We start from the raw sequence: 13,956 nt of genomic DNA on the forward strand, positions 1-13,956 counted from the left end.
GAGGTTCGGTTGGTTGTTCAGGATCGGGGTCGCGGGAATGATTTTCCAAAGCTCCTCACAGACGTCAAAATTGAGGCCGAGTACATCCACGGGTCTCTTACCTCAGGCAGTTGGACGGATCCAGCGGTCGGGCTAGTGCACTGGCCAAGCGGCACGCAGCCAAAACTCCGCTGAAGCAACAGCAAGCTGCAAGCTCTCCAGTGCAGTTCCGAACGGGGCCTTTTTTTCCAGCGCCGGCTTCACTGGAGCGGCCGGCCAATCAGAGCGCCATACCGCCTGAGCCGCGAGACCGCCAAACTCTTTCAGCCTTGCTGCAGCCTACCTACCTAGATCGCAAAGCAACTGTCGCGACATACATCATCCACCCTCAACCCATCCTCCCCCGCCCGAAATTGCCCATCATGTCGACCGATCCCAAGATCCAGTGCGTATATCCCGAGTCGTGTATACTCTGGACCATCAGCGTTGCTAACAAATCACCTTCAGGGAGCTCCTCACCAAGTCCCGCAACGAGCTCACCGAGTACGAGATCGCACAGCTTGAGGAGCACGAGTTCAGCGCCGGGCCTCTCTCGATCCTCCAGACCGCCGTGCGCAGCCACACCCAGGTCCTCATCTCCATCCGCAACAACCGCAAGCTTCTTGCCCGCGTCAAGGCCTTCGACAGGCATTGCAACATGGTCCTCGAGAACGTAAAGGTGCGACGAACCACGCTACCCCCATCGAGACCCCAAGCAAAGATACGTTGCTAACTCTTGGGACCGCAGGAAATGTGGACAGAGACGCCACGCCTGGCCAACGGCAAGAAGGGCCGTCCCGTCAACAAGGACCGCTTCATCAGCAAGATGTTAGTTGGCAACACCCCTTACACGGCACACTCGACGCGTCGCATCCGACTTGTCGAATTCCTAGGCTGATCGCTAACATGTGTCTAGGTTCCTCCGCGGTGACAGCGTCATTCTGGTTCTCTTGAGCTGAAGGGATGTAACGGACACGAACGGGAGGGAGTTGGGAGCGCTAGTCTTGGTACGGCCCGCCGCAATGTCATTGACGAAAGCGTCCAGAATACGACACGTTATGTCGGGAAAGGAGCGAAAACACAGCGTTCATGCAACCGACCGTGCCAAAAGGAGTATCGAGCGAAAGGAAACGAAATGTCGACGGGTGCTATTGTAGAAGGGGCAAAAGTCGCCTGACGGAAAGCAGCGTACAAACCCAACCTGGGAGGAAAGACTGCATGACAAAAAATACCCACGGTAGAGTGGTTTCTGTTTCACACAAAAAAACGGGACGAGATAGGCGTTGAAGACAATCTGGATTCATTTGGTTTTTTTTCTTTCTTCTTTTCTTCACTTTCGCTTTCTCGCGCTTCGGCATCCTACCAGCCTGCCTTTCGTACATGTGCGAACTAACCCGCCTTACCCTGAGACGCTCTCCGAAAACCCAAGGAAGTACGACGAAAACACAAGGATATCCTACAGGGAAATTACGAACTGAAGATCAAACCTAGAACCTCCACACGTCCCTCAAAGCTTCTCCCAGCCGTCCTCGCCCTCGATGCCCGCCAGCCCGGCGAAGAAGCAGCTCAGGCCCCAGGCGCCGGGGTCGGGCACCTGCTCGAAGCCCGAGCCGCCGACATACACCGTCCGGCCCAGGCTGGCCTTCATGCCCTTGGTCTTCTCGGCGCCGGCGCGCGCCGCCTCGGCGGCCTTCTTGACGTCGCCCGTCTGCCCGAGCACGTCGACGAAGGGATGCAGCGCGTCGACAAGGGTGCGGTCGCCCGGGCGCGCGGGGGTGTACCGCGCCATGGCCTCGCTACTTTGCTTCAGGGCTGCGGCCCAGACCTTGGGGTCGGCGGCGCCTGGGGCGAGGCCGCGTAGGGCACCGGTGAGGGCGTTGAGAAAGATTGCGTAGAGGGCGCCCGAGGTGCCGTCCATGGTGTTCTCGACCACGGGGACTGCGGAGGCGAGGTCAACGACGGCGTCGCCGGTCAGCGGCTTCTCGGAGATGTGCTCGAGGATGGCTGGGAACCGTCGCGTTAGCGTACTGTCGTAAGACGTGCCCTTGTGGGGATGGGAGGGGGGGAGAGAGAGAGAGAGAGAGAGAGAGAGAGGATGTATTTCTTACCTTCGGCTCCTCTCTTCAGACCGATACCGCAGTCGCCGTCACCGACAACAGTGTCATACTTGGTGATGTCGGGCTCGGCGGCAATGACTCTTTGGAGGGCGGCCGTGATGGACTTGGTGGCGGCGGCTGCATCATACTTAAGATCGCTGGGCTTCGTCGCCTGGCTAGTGTCCGCCTTCTCCTCCCTAGTAGCTTCGTTCTTGGCCTCCCAGGTCTCCTTCAGGACGGGGGAAGACCAACCCGTGGCCTCGGTGGGGTAGTCCAGGAGCTGAATCATGCTGGGGCCGCCGATGTCCGTGTTGACGACGTTGAGCAGCGAAATGCTGAAACCCAGACCGTTGAGGCTGGTCATGTAGGTCCCGCTCAGGATGCGGACGGGACGGATGCCGTAGCTGCCCTCCAACTGCGAAGCGACCTCTGCCGTGATGCCGCCCAGTTCCAGAGCGCTGACGCCGCCGAGGTTGTTGACCAGGAGCACGACCTCGTTCGAGTTGACGTTGAGGAACGCGCGGTCTTCGTCGCCCTGGTCCAGCAGCTGCGCGAGCATCTTGCCCACCAGCACCGGCAGATCCGCCTGCTCCCGGCCGGAGCCAGGCTCGTTGTGGATGCCCATGCCGAGCTCCACCTCGCCAAGGCGCAGCGCGCTCTCGTCGTCCCCGGCGGGGGCCGCGCGGCCGGGCACGTGGACGTGCTCCAGGCTCGCGCCAACGCTGACGAGGTTCTCGGCCGTCAACCGGGCGACCTTGGCGACCTCGGCCAGGGGCCGGCCCTGCGCCGCCAGCGCGCCGGCGATCTTGTGCACGAGCACGGTGCCGGCGATGCCCCTCCGGCCGACCTTGCCGGCCCTGGCGCGGCCGACGCCGACGTCGTCCCCGACGACGACCATCTCGACGTCGAGGCCGGCGGCGCGGGCCTTCTCGACGGCCATGCCGAAGTTGAGCACGTCGCCCGTGTAGTTCATGACGGTGACGAGGACGCCGCGGGTGGCGTCGACGCGCGAGGCGATGGCGGTACGCACCTGCTCGGCGCTGGGGCTGGCGAAGATGGTGCCGGCGACGGCGGCCGAGAGCAGGCCCCGGCCGACCATGGCCGAGAAGGAAGGCTCGTGACCCGAGCCGCCGCCCGAGACCACGGAGACCTGCGGCGCGACATCGGGCGACGGCCGGCGGTAGATGATCTTGTTGGGCTTGTCGAGGGCGAGGCTCGGGTTCGTCAGGGTCAGGCTGTGCAGGGCCGAGTTGACCAGCTTGGTGGGGTCGTTGATGAAGTGTTTGGCTGACATGCTGGGTGGTGAAGCTCCCGAGATCCGTCGGGTGCGTGGATGTGGGAGAGAGAGAGAGTGTGTGGGGAGGGAGGTGTGATGATGTGATGTCAGATAAACACGCTCTCAAGCTTCTAGAAAAGAGGGACTGCAACGGGGTATATGTAGATGGAAAAATGACAGCTCGGATGGCCCTCGAAAAGGCGAATCTAAGGAGGAACTGAGGGGGGAGGATGGCAGAAGTGAACCCCGCGAGGAGTTCGCGGTCATCTCACACGGAAAAGAACCCGACCCCATGTAAGTCGGGCCTGGAGAACCGAGCAATCGGATAAGCATGACGACGTCCCGCGCAGCTGATGCGCAAGTGTGTGCAGTTTGTGTAGGTACCTGTGTATGTGTGTGTGTGTGTGTGTGTGTGTATAGCTCCGTGACGCGGGGTGATGCGGGGCCGCAGGTAGGGAGCTCGTCACCTCATTCGGAAAGCCCAAGCGCCCAGGGGGGGCGCTTAAAGCACTGTGCGAGTAGGGACATCTTCAAGCTTCCACACGCTAGAGAAAATGAGAGTGACAGTAAGAGTGGGAGCGAGGGAAGCATTTCGGCGTATGCGAGAGCAACTATTGCCGCAACGGGGCTAAGTCGATCTTGGGTTTGCAGGATGGTGGAAGCGCACGCCGCTTGCAAAAGACCCCCCCCCCCCCGAAAAATATTCCGAGTCTCAGAACAACAAGAACATTCACATCATCGTGGCTCCTTCACAGCCTCGTTAAAAACGGGGGGAGCACAGGCGAGGAAGCACCATGACAAACAAAGTTGGTCCAATCGCAAGTGGGGGAATGTGTTTGTATATATTGAATAAATTGATATGGGTGGTATATCACGAGCCCGGTCCCTCGTCCGGGTCGGAGGGAGGATAGTCCCAATTCCATGCATCAAGAACAGACCGCTCTCAAAGCTGGCCTTTGTTCCCTCCCCCCCAAAAAAAACGCCACGCCGTTTCCAAATGCTATAAGCAGATTAAAATTGTTACAGTAAACCCTCTTCGCCCAAGTCGTCGTGCAAGAAACATGCAAAAAGTCCGCCTGCCTTTCTCGTAATCACTTTATGAGGAAGACGCACCCTGCCACGATGCTCAAGGTAACGGCTGTCGTGGCGAAGGCAGCGGCTACCCTGTCCTTGGTTTCGATCGGAGGTAGCGTGGGGATCTTGGGCTGCGAGCTCATGCCGGCGTTGGCGTTGCCGACGGACGTGCCTCCCGTGTCGGCCGTCACCGGCGCCGTCTTGACGTCGGCCTTCTTGACGAGCATGTACATGGAGGCGCTGAGGGCGTTCATCTGTGCGCCGACGCCGACCAGGCCGTCGAACAAGCCCTTCGGCGTCCACTGGAAGCCGCATGCCGTGCCGGCGGGCCCCTTGTACCCTGTCGCGGGAGATCCGTTGCACGCCGCGGCGGCGGCCTCGGCGCTAGGTCGCAGGAGACCCATGATGCGGTCGAACATGCTGGGCACCAGCTGCGCCGTCCCGGCCATCCACCGCGTGAGGTAGCCCTTGAAGCTCTGCTGATCGTTGTCGCACAGCCGGAAGGGCTCGCAGGCCGGCTCAAACATGGCGCTGTTATTGAAGAAGAGCCCCGTCGCCTGGGTGAGGATGCCGTCAGTGCGGGTGAGCCACTTCTTGTCCTGCGTCAGGTTGTACATGGACGCGGAGCCGTGCATGAAGATGCCAGAGTTGTACGACCACTGGATCATGTCGATCTTCTTGCAAGTCTTCGCGTCGTCGATCGTGGCGCCGTCGTAGATCTTGAAATCCGGCGTGATCAGGCCGACGCTGGCCTCCCAGTCCCAAATCTTCTCGGCCCAGTCCGCGTACGTCTGGTTGCCCGTAAACCGCGCCAGCCGGGCCGCGATGTTGAAGAAGCACCCGTTCGAGATCGAGTTTTTGTAGTTGAAGCCGTTGTTGAAGGTGAAGATCTGCCACCGCAGGCCGCCCCCGCAAGTTTCCGTATCCCAGCGGCTGACGTACTGGTTAAAGGTGGCCTGGGCGAGCGCCAACCATTGCGGCTGGTCTTTTGGTGGGTTCGGGAAGTTGTTCTCTGCTGCACTCATGGCCGCCATCGCCCAAAACCCCTGGTCGTCGTTTCCCTCCGTCCTCGTCTGGTTCCTCGGCATGAAGTCGGCATCCTCGCCGGCCTGGTGAAGCATCGCCTGCGTCGTAACGTCGTTGTATGTCGAGTCCCCCGTCAAGCGCCAGTAGTCCACCATTGTGCCAAACATCGCTCCGGCTTCCCACCCTGCAATCATGTCAGCCTACGTGAGAAGGAAGAAAAAGCTGACAACATACAGAAATAGGGGTCTGGTAGGTTTCCCGGGACATCGCCGGTGTTGTTCCCTGTGTAGTACTTCAACAGGCCAAATGCAATTGTGCTTGCACCATCCTTAATGGACTGTTCTTGGTCGAAGTTGATATTGACGGCAGCATCCGCCAGATGGCCCAGCACACATGCTGCGCCAGCAAGCTTGAACAAACCCTGCATGGCTGGATGTTACTTATGGAACTTCCGTTACCGAAATGTAAATGCCCAAAAGGGGCGATTTGAACAAAGGCGTCGTTGTGAATGTCGTTGTTCTATGCCTCGGCCCTCGACACTTTCGGTTTGGTGTAGATGTGGTCTGGCTATAAGATGGCGAAGTATAACAAACTGACTATCATCGCCAAGAAATCGAAACTGTAAAAAAAATGTCGCCTGGACGTGGGGATAAAAAATTGAAAAAAAAAGGAGGGGGAAAAAAAGAGACGATAGATGTAAAAGCCCAAACGGCAATCTCCTGATTAAACTCGACCAGGAGTGAAAAGAGCGGAATAGACTTGTAAACAAGTCTTCGTAACGACCTTGCGTTTACGAACAGAAAGGAACGCTTCGGAGGAGACCAACAAAGCCTAGGCGGAGCGCACAAAAGGTGTAAGAGGAAGAAGAAGGGATCGCCGTGATGCGAGGAGTGACAAGAGAAAGTGTGGAAGAAAGCGACTTCGTCGAGCCTCGAGACTGACACTGCGGGCTTCTGCTGCGTCAACCCCCCGTATTGCACGTTTCCAAACCTGGGCGAACCCATATTACCCTTACCACCTCCCTCTCTTCTCTTCAACAGGGGCCTACTTAGGTAAAAAAACGAATTGGGTCCCGTGTCCAAGGTGGGTTGGGGAGGGGAGAGCGAGGCGAGCGAGGCTGTGCGTTCGGGACCCGTGAAGGGATGAAACAGTTGCGGTTCGAACTTGGCAGTCTGTCCGTCTCATGACGGGCCGTAGGCCCCCCTCTCGACCACAGAAGTGTAACCGGAAGATAAGAGAGATGACTAAACATTTAGACTCGTGTGCCAACCCAATGTGCCAATGAAGGTCAGGATCTCCCGGACGAGCAGGACGGAAGAGAAGTGAGGCAGAGCGCTGAGTGAGTCGAGAGGATTTCTCCTCCAACCGCCGTTCAGGCACCAGGCGCGACACGGAATCCGTGTCGGAGATATGTACTGAGAGGCGACCAGCTCCCTCTCTAGAGCGGAAAAAATTTGTGGGCCATGAGCCAAATTTGAGCAGGTGCAGGCCCTTCTCTCCGTGTGAGGGAGTTACATTGAACCACACACTCCGCGCGTTAGCACTGCAGAATTCAATGGGCCTGTTGCTGTGAAAGTACCTAGGAGTCGACGACAATGCATGCAAAGGAAAAGCATGGCACGGAAAGCACGGCATTACGAATACTGAGATCTGAATAAAGACGGTCGGGTCTGTGCGTTACATCGCACCATCCTCTCTTATCCCTCGCACATCTGTGGAACCGTTGGTTGCATGGCTATTTTCGGGTGCTGGGATGGTCCTTGCGGGTGTCTTCGAACCACGTACGCACAGCCATGCTTTCTGATTGACGTCTGCAACTCATAGTTGCCGTCTGGTATAAGTTGACCTCCTAAAAGACTGGGGGAATATCAAATAACACCCCTTGGCTCCCCCGCGCAAACTTGACACTGATCGACCGCGAACGGAATCAAGACCACACTCGGCCACGCTACAACCGTGGAACCCCAGAGTCGCGACGAATTGCCATGCCATGGATCTACGACGCACTGATCTGCTGTCGCCTCTGCGCCGTTTGCTTGGCGGCCTGCTTCTTCACATTCCCATGACGACCAATCCCTCGAGTTGTGGGTTGACCGCAAGATCAGCGGTCTCGATGCGTCGTTGTTGCCTGTGGACAACGCAACCAAAACAGCAGAGCACGGACTAACGCACCGCAGAACCGTCGACCCGGTATCGCAATATGACGCGGCGAGGCAGTGGTTCGTCATCCATCGGCAAACATTTCGTCTCGAGGCCTGTTGGGGGACGTTGTCTTGCTCGCGCGGGCCCGAAGTGCCAACATCGGAGTCCGTTGTTGCAAAGTTGCTCCCGGAAGCTTTCAATCCGTCTATTCACAAAGTGGATTGCCTCGACCGTTACCCGATGAGAGTGGCCAAACGGCCTTGATCACTTGAACCGACTTGGGCAACGGAACAGCAGACGCCTCGGGGCACGCCATGTCAACATCCTTCGATTTTCGAACCAGGAAACTACTGCATATGCAGCTTCTCACATTGAACGCTTTCTAGGTTGCTATACTAATGGCCGCTGCGTACCTAGGTAACTAGTCCGCTGATTGCTTGTTATCTTATCTGGCGATATACCGGTACCTCTCTGGAATGGCCGTAGCCTTCGGATAGAGACCTAGATGACCGAACTTGGCCTTTGGATATTCAAGCAAATAAACACGAAAGCCCCTTCAAAACATGTCACGCTGGCATCGGATCACAGTAAATCTTGAGCGCTCGCGACAACTCGCTTCGACTTCGTACAGACGATTACTCTATGTATCACTAAAGGCACTATCGGCGATTCGGGCCGTGGTATAAGACGATGCCGTACTCGTCTGTTTGTCATTTCATTCATTCGTACGCGTCATCATTCCCATTTTTCCCATTCCTGAAGCAGCTTTTTGCTCTCTTCCCTTGCCCAGAGAGACCTCTCCTGCTCCAGCTTGGCCATCCTCTTGTACATCTCCACAAATATCTTTTGCCGCTCGAGTACCTTGCTTTCGAGGTACTTGGGATCATTACGGCGGCAAGCCTTGTCAAAAACAGTCCTCATTCGGGTAGAGTATAGTTGACACGATGCCTCTTCGAGGCGTTGGGGTTTCACGTAAAAGTTGCGCGCAATGACGTTGCCATCCTTCAGCTGAGGCTCGACCACTTCGTCGAAGCAGTCACCGCAGACGGTGAACTGGGGAAGGAACTGCATGACGTGCCAGCTTTGATCATAAACCGGATTGTCCTTGGAGCACTCGGCAAACGCCGAGAGGCTCTCAATGTCCGTCACAAGCTTGCCAATGTTGGGCGGTTGGGTGGTTGCAAGTGCGAGATCCGACGTTGTTTCTAGCGCATCGAAATACATCACGAAGCGCTTCCGATCGGGGTTGAAATGCATTGCACAGGCACTCCTCGTGGGCTGTGCCGCCGGATGGAGGGTGACAAACAGTCCAGTCAGGTTGGGCAGAAGCCCTTCGATGGTTTTGGCGCACTCGTAGCAGACGGTAAAATCCGGCATCGTCGTCTGCGTAAACGGGTTCTTGATCGAGTACCAGACGCGGGTAATCCGACGATCTCCCGGGCATGGTAGAACGCCACCGGTAAGCTTGCTGGTGACATTGGCGACCTGGTAAAACAGACGCAGGTCCGTAAGGCGGTTCTTCAACGTCAGGAGCCACGCAATGTGATACCAACCACATGCCCCGAAATCGCAAACAATTGGCTTGTCCATTGGACGGAAAAGCATGGGCATGAGGTCGTTGCGGAACTCGGTGTTGACGAACACCCCGTTGTAGCAGTCGGGGCAGATGTTGAAGTTGTCGCATCGTGGCAGACTGAGCCAATCCGCTTTGCCAATGACGCCTTTCTTGCGAGGGCAGTCGGGGAAATCAGGCACGCCACCTCGGTCTGTGTCATGAGAGTACCGCCGGTAGCTACCTTTCGGTCCATCCACGACCGCTGTGCTGCTCTTTGCCGGGTCAAACTTGGCTGGTGGCCATGCCTCTGTCGAGGGAGCTGTCACAGCAGACTGTGCGAAGTTGGGCCGTCTCTCGGGCGACCTCCTTTTTTCAGCGGGGCTCCGTGGCCCAGCAGGAGCCGGCATGGCTGGCATGGCTGGCATGGCTGGCATGACGGCCGGAATTATCACTGGGTTGTTGAAGGTGGATGCACGAGACCGGGAGCGCGCTCGTGGCATGGGCGGCTCTGGATCGCGCAGGCTGAGACGGCTTGTCTTGGGCAGCAACAAGTCGTCCTCGGGATACGGAACAGTCTTGTCTCTGGCATCTCCACTGTCCCTCGGCTCCCTTGTCACTGGGAAGGTTTGCGAAGACCGAGGTGGGGGTGGAGGCGGGATATCGTCGGCGAATGACTTGGTGGATCCTCGAGGAGACGGCATGACTGCTTCTGATGGCGGAGGACGTGATCTAGATCTGCCAGACCTGGACGGTCTAAGTTGCTCAGGGCTCAACAGTATGTCCTTATCTTCTTGATTGACAATCGACTTTCTCCGCCGAATGTTGGCCGCCCGAGGCGTCGTTTGCGCGTAGTCACTGTTGCTAGAGCCACTATCGTCTCTTCGTCGCGGAGAGTCGCGCTTGTAAGTCGGTGTCCGCTTCGAGCCACTCTCATGATCGCGATCCGAGCGGTCATAAGGTGGAGACGGGTCCTTCCTTTGCGGCCGTTCGCCACGCGGGACCACTCGTTCGCGTTGATGACGAGAAGACTCGCCAGCCCTGTCGCCGGATAAGTGCCTCGGCTCCTTGGGCGGAGAGTCGACGTTGCTGTTCGAGCGCCGGACTGGTGGTGGGTTGGAGGAGGTTTGACGGTCATAATTATCGTCAAAGCGTCTATCTCCCATATTTGACTGGCTCCTCTGATGTCGCGGTGCGCCGTTGCGACCGTTTTGGGAGTAATCATAGTACGCCTTCTCGCGGCCACCCGTCGCATGCTTGATCACTTGCGGCGATAATAGGGTTTCGCCTGATTGTCGCTTGTCGTCGTGTGATGAGAAGTAGTCGGATGACTGCTGCTCGACGCGCGTCGCCGACTTGGTTCGTTCGTGTTTTTGGGAACGGGCATCCTCTTTTCCGACGTCGGTCTCGATGCGGGGGAGGTCCTGCCTGCTCTTCTTCTTCTCGAGATCCGGCTGTTTGACACCATCTCGATCTGCTGTCGGAGGCGCACGGTATTTCCTTCCCGTGTTCGCTTCATAATCGCCGTTCGGTGGTGCATACTTGGGCGTGCGTGAGCCGCTGGAGGACCATTTTGCATCGTCGGCAGAATCCTCATCTTCTGTTCCACTCGCGGATTTTGGGATCAGAACAAACCGACGTTCAGGATTGTGTTCATGGACCTCCATTATAATGGGGTACTGGTCGGCATCGCCTCGCGACGGAGGCACGTCGTCAGAGGATGCCGACACGACGCTGCCGTGCTCCTTGAGAAGCGCTTCGGACTCATCTTCGACACTCGGCGGCGGCGGAAAGTGTCTGCGACGGGTGATTCTCGCCGGTGGGCTGTAAGGCTGGAGGACGAACGCATCCGGGTTGGAGACTGGCCGCAGAATGTTGGAGGTGTTTGAAACGTGTGGAGGAACAGCCGGAGCTTCGGTGCTAGATCTGTCGCTTGTGTAAGACATTGGTGAAGGAGGCATCGCAGGGAAGACGGGTTCGGATATGCATACGTATTGGGAGTCTTGGCTCTGGAGGTGGTGAAGAAACCAGTTTGGAGGAGATGTTCAATATTGCGTGATTCGTTCATGTTCGGATATTTTCAAGTCAAAAACCAAGTCAAAGGTCACATAAAATCAAGCAAGATGTTGAGGCCTTGAAGGCATCATGTCTCGGAAGTCGGCGAGGAGGGATGCGAAAGACCCCGGTTCCCAGGTAGCTGCCGCAGTCTCGTGTGATGATCTTGTCCGGGATTTTCAATCTCTGAAATTTTTATTTCGGTTCGCAGCGACGGGAGCTGTCGCAGTGAGACAAGCCTTATTGCCAATGGGCCAGACTGAGGAGCGGTGTTGCGTTGGTGATGCCGGACCTGGTTCAAGTATGAGTAGGTGGGCGTGGTTCCGATTAGCCAGGCGGGGGTATATACCCAAGGTAAAGTAAAGTTGGAGAGAGAGAGAGAGAGAGAAAGGTAGAACGGAAGGTCTTAACCGGCTCAGAACCCCAAACAGTCAGCCACTGGTCAGACAGGCTATTAAGGATTAGAAGAAGGCGTTTTGTTTTGGTGGTCAGGCGGGGGGGGAGTAGGAAGGGGGGATTTGGGAAGCGTCGAAGATGCGGCGCTGGCGCAAGTCCTTATTTGAACAGTGGGTATGGTATGTACATATGGCAGTGGTGCCCCTCCATGATGACGGGGTGCGGGTGCAGGTGCAGACTGGGCTAATTTGTATCTGCATTGGGATACATAACATCCCCACCCAACCCAACCGCCCGCCATGTTTTTATTTTTATTTCCATCCTTCCACACCCATCCATCTCTCTCTTCCCCGGCGCAGTGCTCATGGTGCCCCGGGCGTTGTTCGATTGTCGATTGCCGATTCCAGGTTTGGTGCTCTCCGCCGTTCCTAGTGCATCAACAACAACACACACCCACAAACACACATCCACCTTGACTAGCCAGTGCGGTCACCGAGGTGATACCGTCCCCGAGACGCAACTCTTTGATGTTTAAATTCAAGGTTCAAGAGCAGGAAAGGGTCACACCTCACAACAAACCTGCCGCTCTGATGCAGGACCGAACTTTGGCTCGCCAGCCTCACATATTCCCTGCGTCGTCAGGCGCCTAGGTCGGCAGCTGGCGGCAGGCCTTACCTTGGAAATCCGACGTGCATCGCATCCGTACCGAACCACGCGCGATATTGGAACAAGAAACACAGCTAGGTACCGGGATGCACTCTGTTCATCTTGTTGTTGGCCCAACGAGTGCCTGTACACTATGGTGTGTTTGTACGCGAATACACCACACATCATTACTTAATTCTTTGGAATGGGTGGTGGCAACACGCCGACTCGAGAGACACCATTCCCTCACTTTCTTTGGTCCTCGCTTCTCTCCCCCCCTCCAACCTGCAGGATGATGGCAACATAGCCATGCCTACGGTCCATCTTGCAGATGGGGGCCCCTCAGACGCCCCAGAAGTCCGAGCCTAACGTTCAAGCGTGCATTCGGCCCAAGGCCAAAGTGCATCGAGCTGTATCCACTTTGCAGTCGGTTCTTAACCTCCGGCTTGGACACTGCATATGCTGGGAACCTGTTTAGGGCAACTGACGCTGTCGATTCAGCCTTCGACATTTCACAGGGTGCCTGTCTGCCACCCCAGAGCTGAAAGCCCGGTACCACGACAGGCCTGCCCGATTTCTGACTTTCTTTATCCAACGTTGGTCGGACTGCCTGCGCGGCGCCTGACCTTTACCCTCTGCACAGATGGAAACGAACTTCCCGTATCCTCAACTATTGCTCGTGTTAGCCAAGAGACCCCCGCCCATTTTAAGGCTTCGCTGTCACCAAGACTTTCCTCGAAGGCGACGTTGCGACGGCGTACTGCCCAGATTGTATGCATGCGGGGTTTGCTAAGGGCGACAGGAGCATGCGCCACGCGGCGTGGCCGCACGCTGCTGCTTAACGGCCAACTAGTCACACCAAAGGGGAGGCAAGGGAGGAGAGGGCTTAGTAGACGTTGGATCCCATGCCCAGTACAGCGGCAAGTCTCTGATTACTTTTCCTTATTCGCAGGCCAAGGCCGACTTGTCTGATAGCATGGCAAAGTTTGGATTCGAGTACCTGTACTGCCTTTGGGACGGCGTGGACCCTCTCGCCTCATCTCTGCTGTTGGGACCGATCGGATCTTCTCGAGTGTTTCCACGAGCGAGCTGGAGCCGAAACACCCCCGTTTCTTATCTTGCATCTCTAGAACCGATCCATGAAAACAAAATGCGGCATCCCGTATCCCGTTGCCAAGTTTGCCGGAGGATACTGTGGCTGTGTCAGAACGCCGTCTAGCTCACCCTCACCCACCTTCAGGCATCGATACTCGCCTCTCTTCTCTTCTCTTCTCCTCCCCTCCCCTTACCCCTCCATCCACAATGGGGTCATGCAGACGGCTAGCTGCCGCGGATGGTGGATAGCTCAAGTGCGCTTATAGACCCCCCCAAAGTCCCCGACGTGTTAGAGCTGCAGCTACGCTACGCCTGCTCGTCATCCGGACTGCCATCGGCAGCTTCTGCCCCCGATGATCTGCAATCAGGAAGAGCGGTGGGAATAGGTTGCAGCATCCCTCACGCCACTACCGTTCACGGCCCCGTTCACGGCCCTGTTCACGGCCCTGTTCAATGTGACAGAAAGCTCAACCTTCAACGTATTTAACGTTGCTAATCATTTTTCGATCTAATCAACTACGCCGAAGCTAGGTGCTGTGGCCCCTGATTGAGGCCATCCAAGCTCCTCATGCACCATGCAG

General features: G+C 56.9%; 7 protein-coding genes across 7 annotated transcripts; 3 read left to right on the forward strand and 4 right to left on the reverse strand.

The window, feature by feature from the left end:
• The first annotated feature begins 173 nt into the window (after positions 1 to 173).
• Positions 174 to 1,320, forward strand: LY79DRAFT_535522 (LSM domain-containing protein). Its single transcript, XM_060556519.1, has 4 exons — positions 174 to 424; positions 487 to 697; positions 767 to 846; positions 935 to 1,320. Exons 1-4 carry the CDS (start codon positions 402 to 404, stop codon positions 975 to 977), a joined length of 357 nt encoding a protein of 118 aa, XP_060420174.1. The 5' UTR covers positions 174 to 401; the 3' UTR covers positions 978 to 1,320.
• Positions 1,321 to 3,805, reverse strand: LY79DRAFT_646114 (dihydroxyacetone kinase). Its single transcript, XM_060562456.1, has 2 exons — positions 2,127 to 3,805; positions 1,321 to 2,022 (listed from the first exon to the last, which is right to left on the reverse strand). Exons 1-2 carry the CDS (start codon positions 3,406 to 3,408, stop codon positions 1,526 to 1,528), a joined length of 1,779 nt encoding a protein of 592 aa, XP_060420175.1. The 5' UTR covers positions 3,409 to 3,805; the 3' UTR covers positions 1,321 to 1,525.
• Positions 3,565 to 4,362, forward strand: LY79DRAFT_144996 (uncharacterized protein). Its single transcript, XM_060550996.1, has one exon. The coding sequence runs from the start codon at positions 3,722 to 3,724 to the stop codon at positions 4,241 to 4,243; it is 522 nt and encodes a 173-aa protein (XP_060420176.1). The 5' UTR covers positions 3,565 to 3,721; the 3' UTR covers positions 4,244 to 4,362.
• A 119-nt stretch (positions 4,363 to 4,481) lies between these two features.
• Positions 4,482 to 5,917, reverse strand: LY79DRAFT_504824 (family 76 glycosyl hydrolase; the record flags this gene model as incomplete). Its single annotated transcript, XM_060553548.1, has 2 exons — positions 4,482 to 5,674; positions 5,725 to 5,917. 2 exons carry the CDS (start codon positions 5,915 to 5,917, stop codon positions 4,482 to 4,484), a joined length of 1,386 nt encoding a protein of 461 aa, XP_060420177.1.
• A 192-nt stretch (positions 5,918 to 6,109) lies between these two features.
• On the reverse strand, positions 6,110 to 7,207 carry LY79DRAFT_144992 (uncharacterized protein). The gene has a single exon (XM_060550995.1). It carries the CDS (start codon positions 7,123 to 7,125, stop codon positions 6,535 to 6,537), a length of 591 nt encoding a protein of 196 aa, XP_060420178.1. The 5' UTR covers positions 7,126 to 7,207; the 3' UTR covers positions 6,110 to 6,534.
• Positions 7,208 to 8,206: 999 nt separating this feature from the next.
• On the reverse strand, positions 8,207 to 11,444 carry LY79DRAFT_145139 (uncharacterized protein). The gene is made up of 2 exons (XM_060550997.1): positions 11,176 to 11,444; positions 8,207 to 11,110 (listed from the first exon to the last, which is right to left on the reverse strand). The coding sequence occupies exons 1-2, from the start codon at positions 11,250 to 11,252 to the stop codon at positions 8,368 to 8,370; spliced, it is 2,820 nt and encodes a 939-aa protein (XP_060420179.1). The 5' UTR covers positions 11,253 to 11,444; the 3' UTR covers positions 8,207 to 8,367.
• A 1,160-nt stretch (positions 11,445 to 12,604) lies between these two features.
• Positions 12,605 to 13,433, forward strand: LY79DRAFT_145209 (uncharacterized protein). The gene has a single exon (XM_060550998.1). The coding sequence runs from the start codon at positions 12,740 to 12,742 to the stop codon at positions 13,250 to 13,252; it is 513 nt and encodes a 170-aa protein (XP_060420180.1). The 5' UTR covers positions 12,605 to 12,739; the 3' UTR covers positions 13,253 to 13,433.
• The last annotated feature ends 523 nt before the right edge of the window (positions 13,434 to 13,956 follow it).

Source organism: Colletotrichum navitas (genome assembly GCF_030913465.1).
Source record: "Colletotrichum navitas strain CBS 125086 chromosome Unknown LY79scaffold_2, whole genome shotgun sequence".
Lineage (NCBI taxonomy): Eukaryota > Fungi > Ascomycota > Sordariomycetes > Glomerellales > Glomerellaceae > Colletotrichum > Colletotrichum navitas.

Bases quoted from the DNA above. Each gene is read 5' to 3' on its own strand.
- LY79DRAFT_535522 (XM_060556519.1), top strand. From the start codon at position 402: ATGTCGACCGATCCCAAGATCCA. The intron at 425-486 runs GTGCGTATATCC...AATCACCTTCAG, and splicing joins TCGACCGATCCCAAGATCCA to GGAGCTCCTCACCAAGTCCC. The intron at 698-766 runs GTGCGACGAACC...TTGGGACCGCAG, and splicing joins TGGTCCTCGAGAACGTAAAG to GAAATGTGGACAGAGACGCC.
- LY79DRAFT_646114 (XM_060562456.1), bottom strand. From the start codon at position 3,408: ATGTCAGCCAAACACTTCATCAACGACCCCACCAAGCTGGTCAACTCG. The intron at 2,023-2,126 runs GTAAGAAATACA...GACGGTTCCCAG, and splicing joins TCTGAAGAGAGGAGCCGAAG to CCATCCTCGAGCACATCTCC.
- LY79DRAFT_144996 (XM_060550996.1), top strand. From the start codon at position 3,722: ATGACGACGTCCCGCGCAGCTGATGCGCAAGTGTGTGCAGTTTGTGTA.
- LY79DRAFT_144992 (XM_060550995.1), bottom strand. From the start codon at position 7,125: ATGCCGTGCTTTCCGTGCCATGCTTTTCCTTTGCATGCATTGTCGTCG.
- LY79DRAFT_145139 (XM_060550997.1), bottom strand. From the start codon at position 11,252: ATGAACGAATCACGCAATATTGAACATCTCCTCCAAACTGGTTTCTTC. The intron at 11,111-11,175 runs GTATGCATATCC...CACAAGCGACAG, and splicing joins AGAGCCAAGACTCCCAATAC to ATCTAGCACCGAAGCTCCGG.
- LY79DRAFT_145209 (XM_060550998.1), top strand. From the start codon at position 12,740: ATGCTGGGAACCTGTTTAGGGCAACTGACGCTGTCGATTCAGCCTTCG.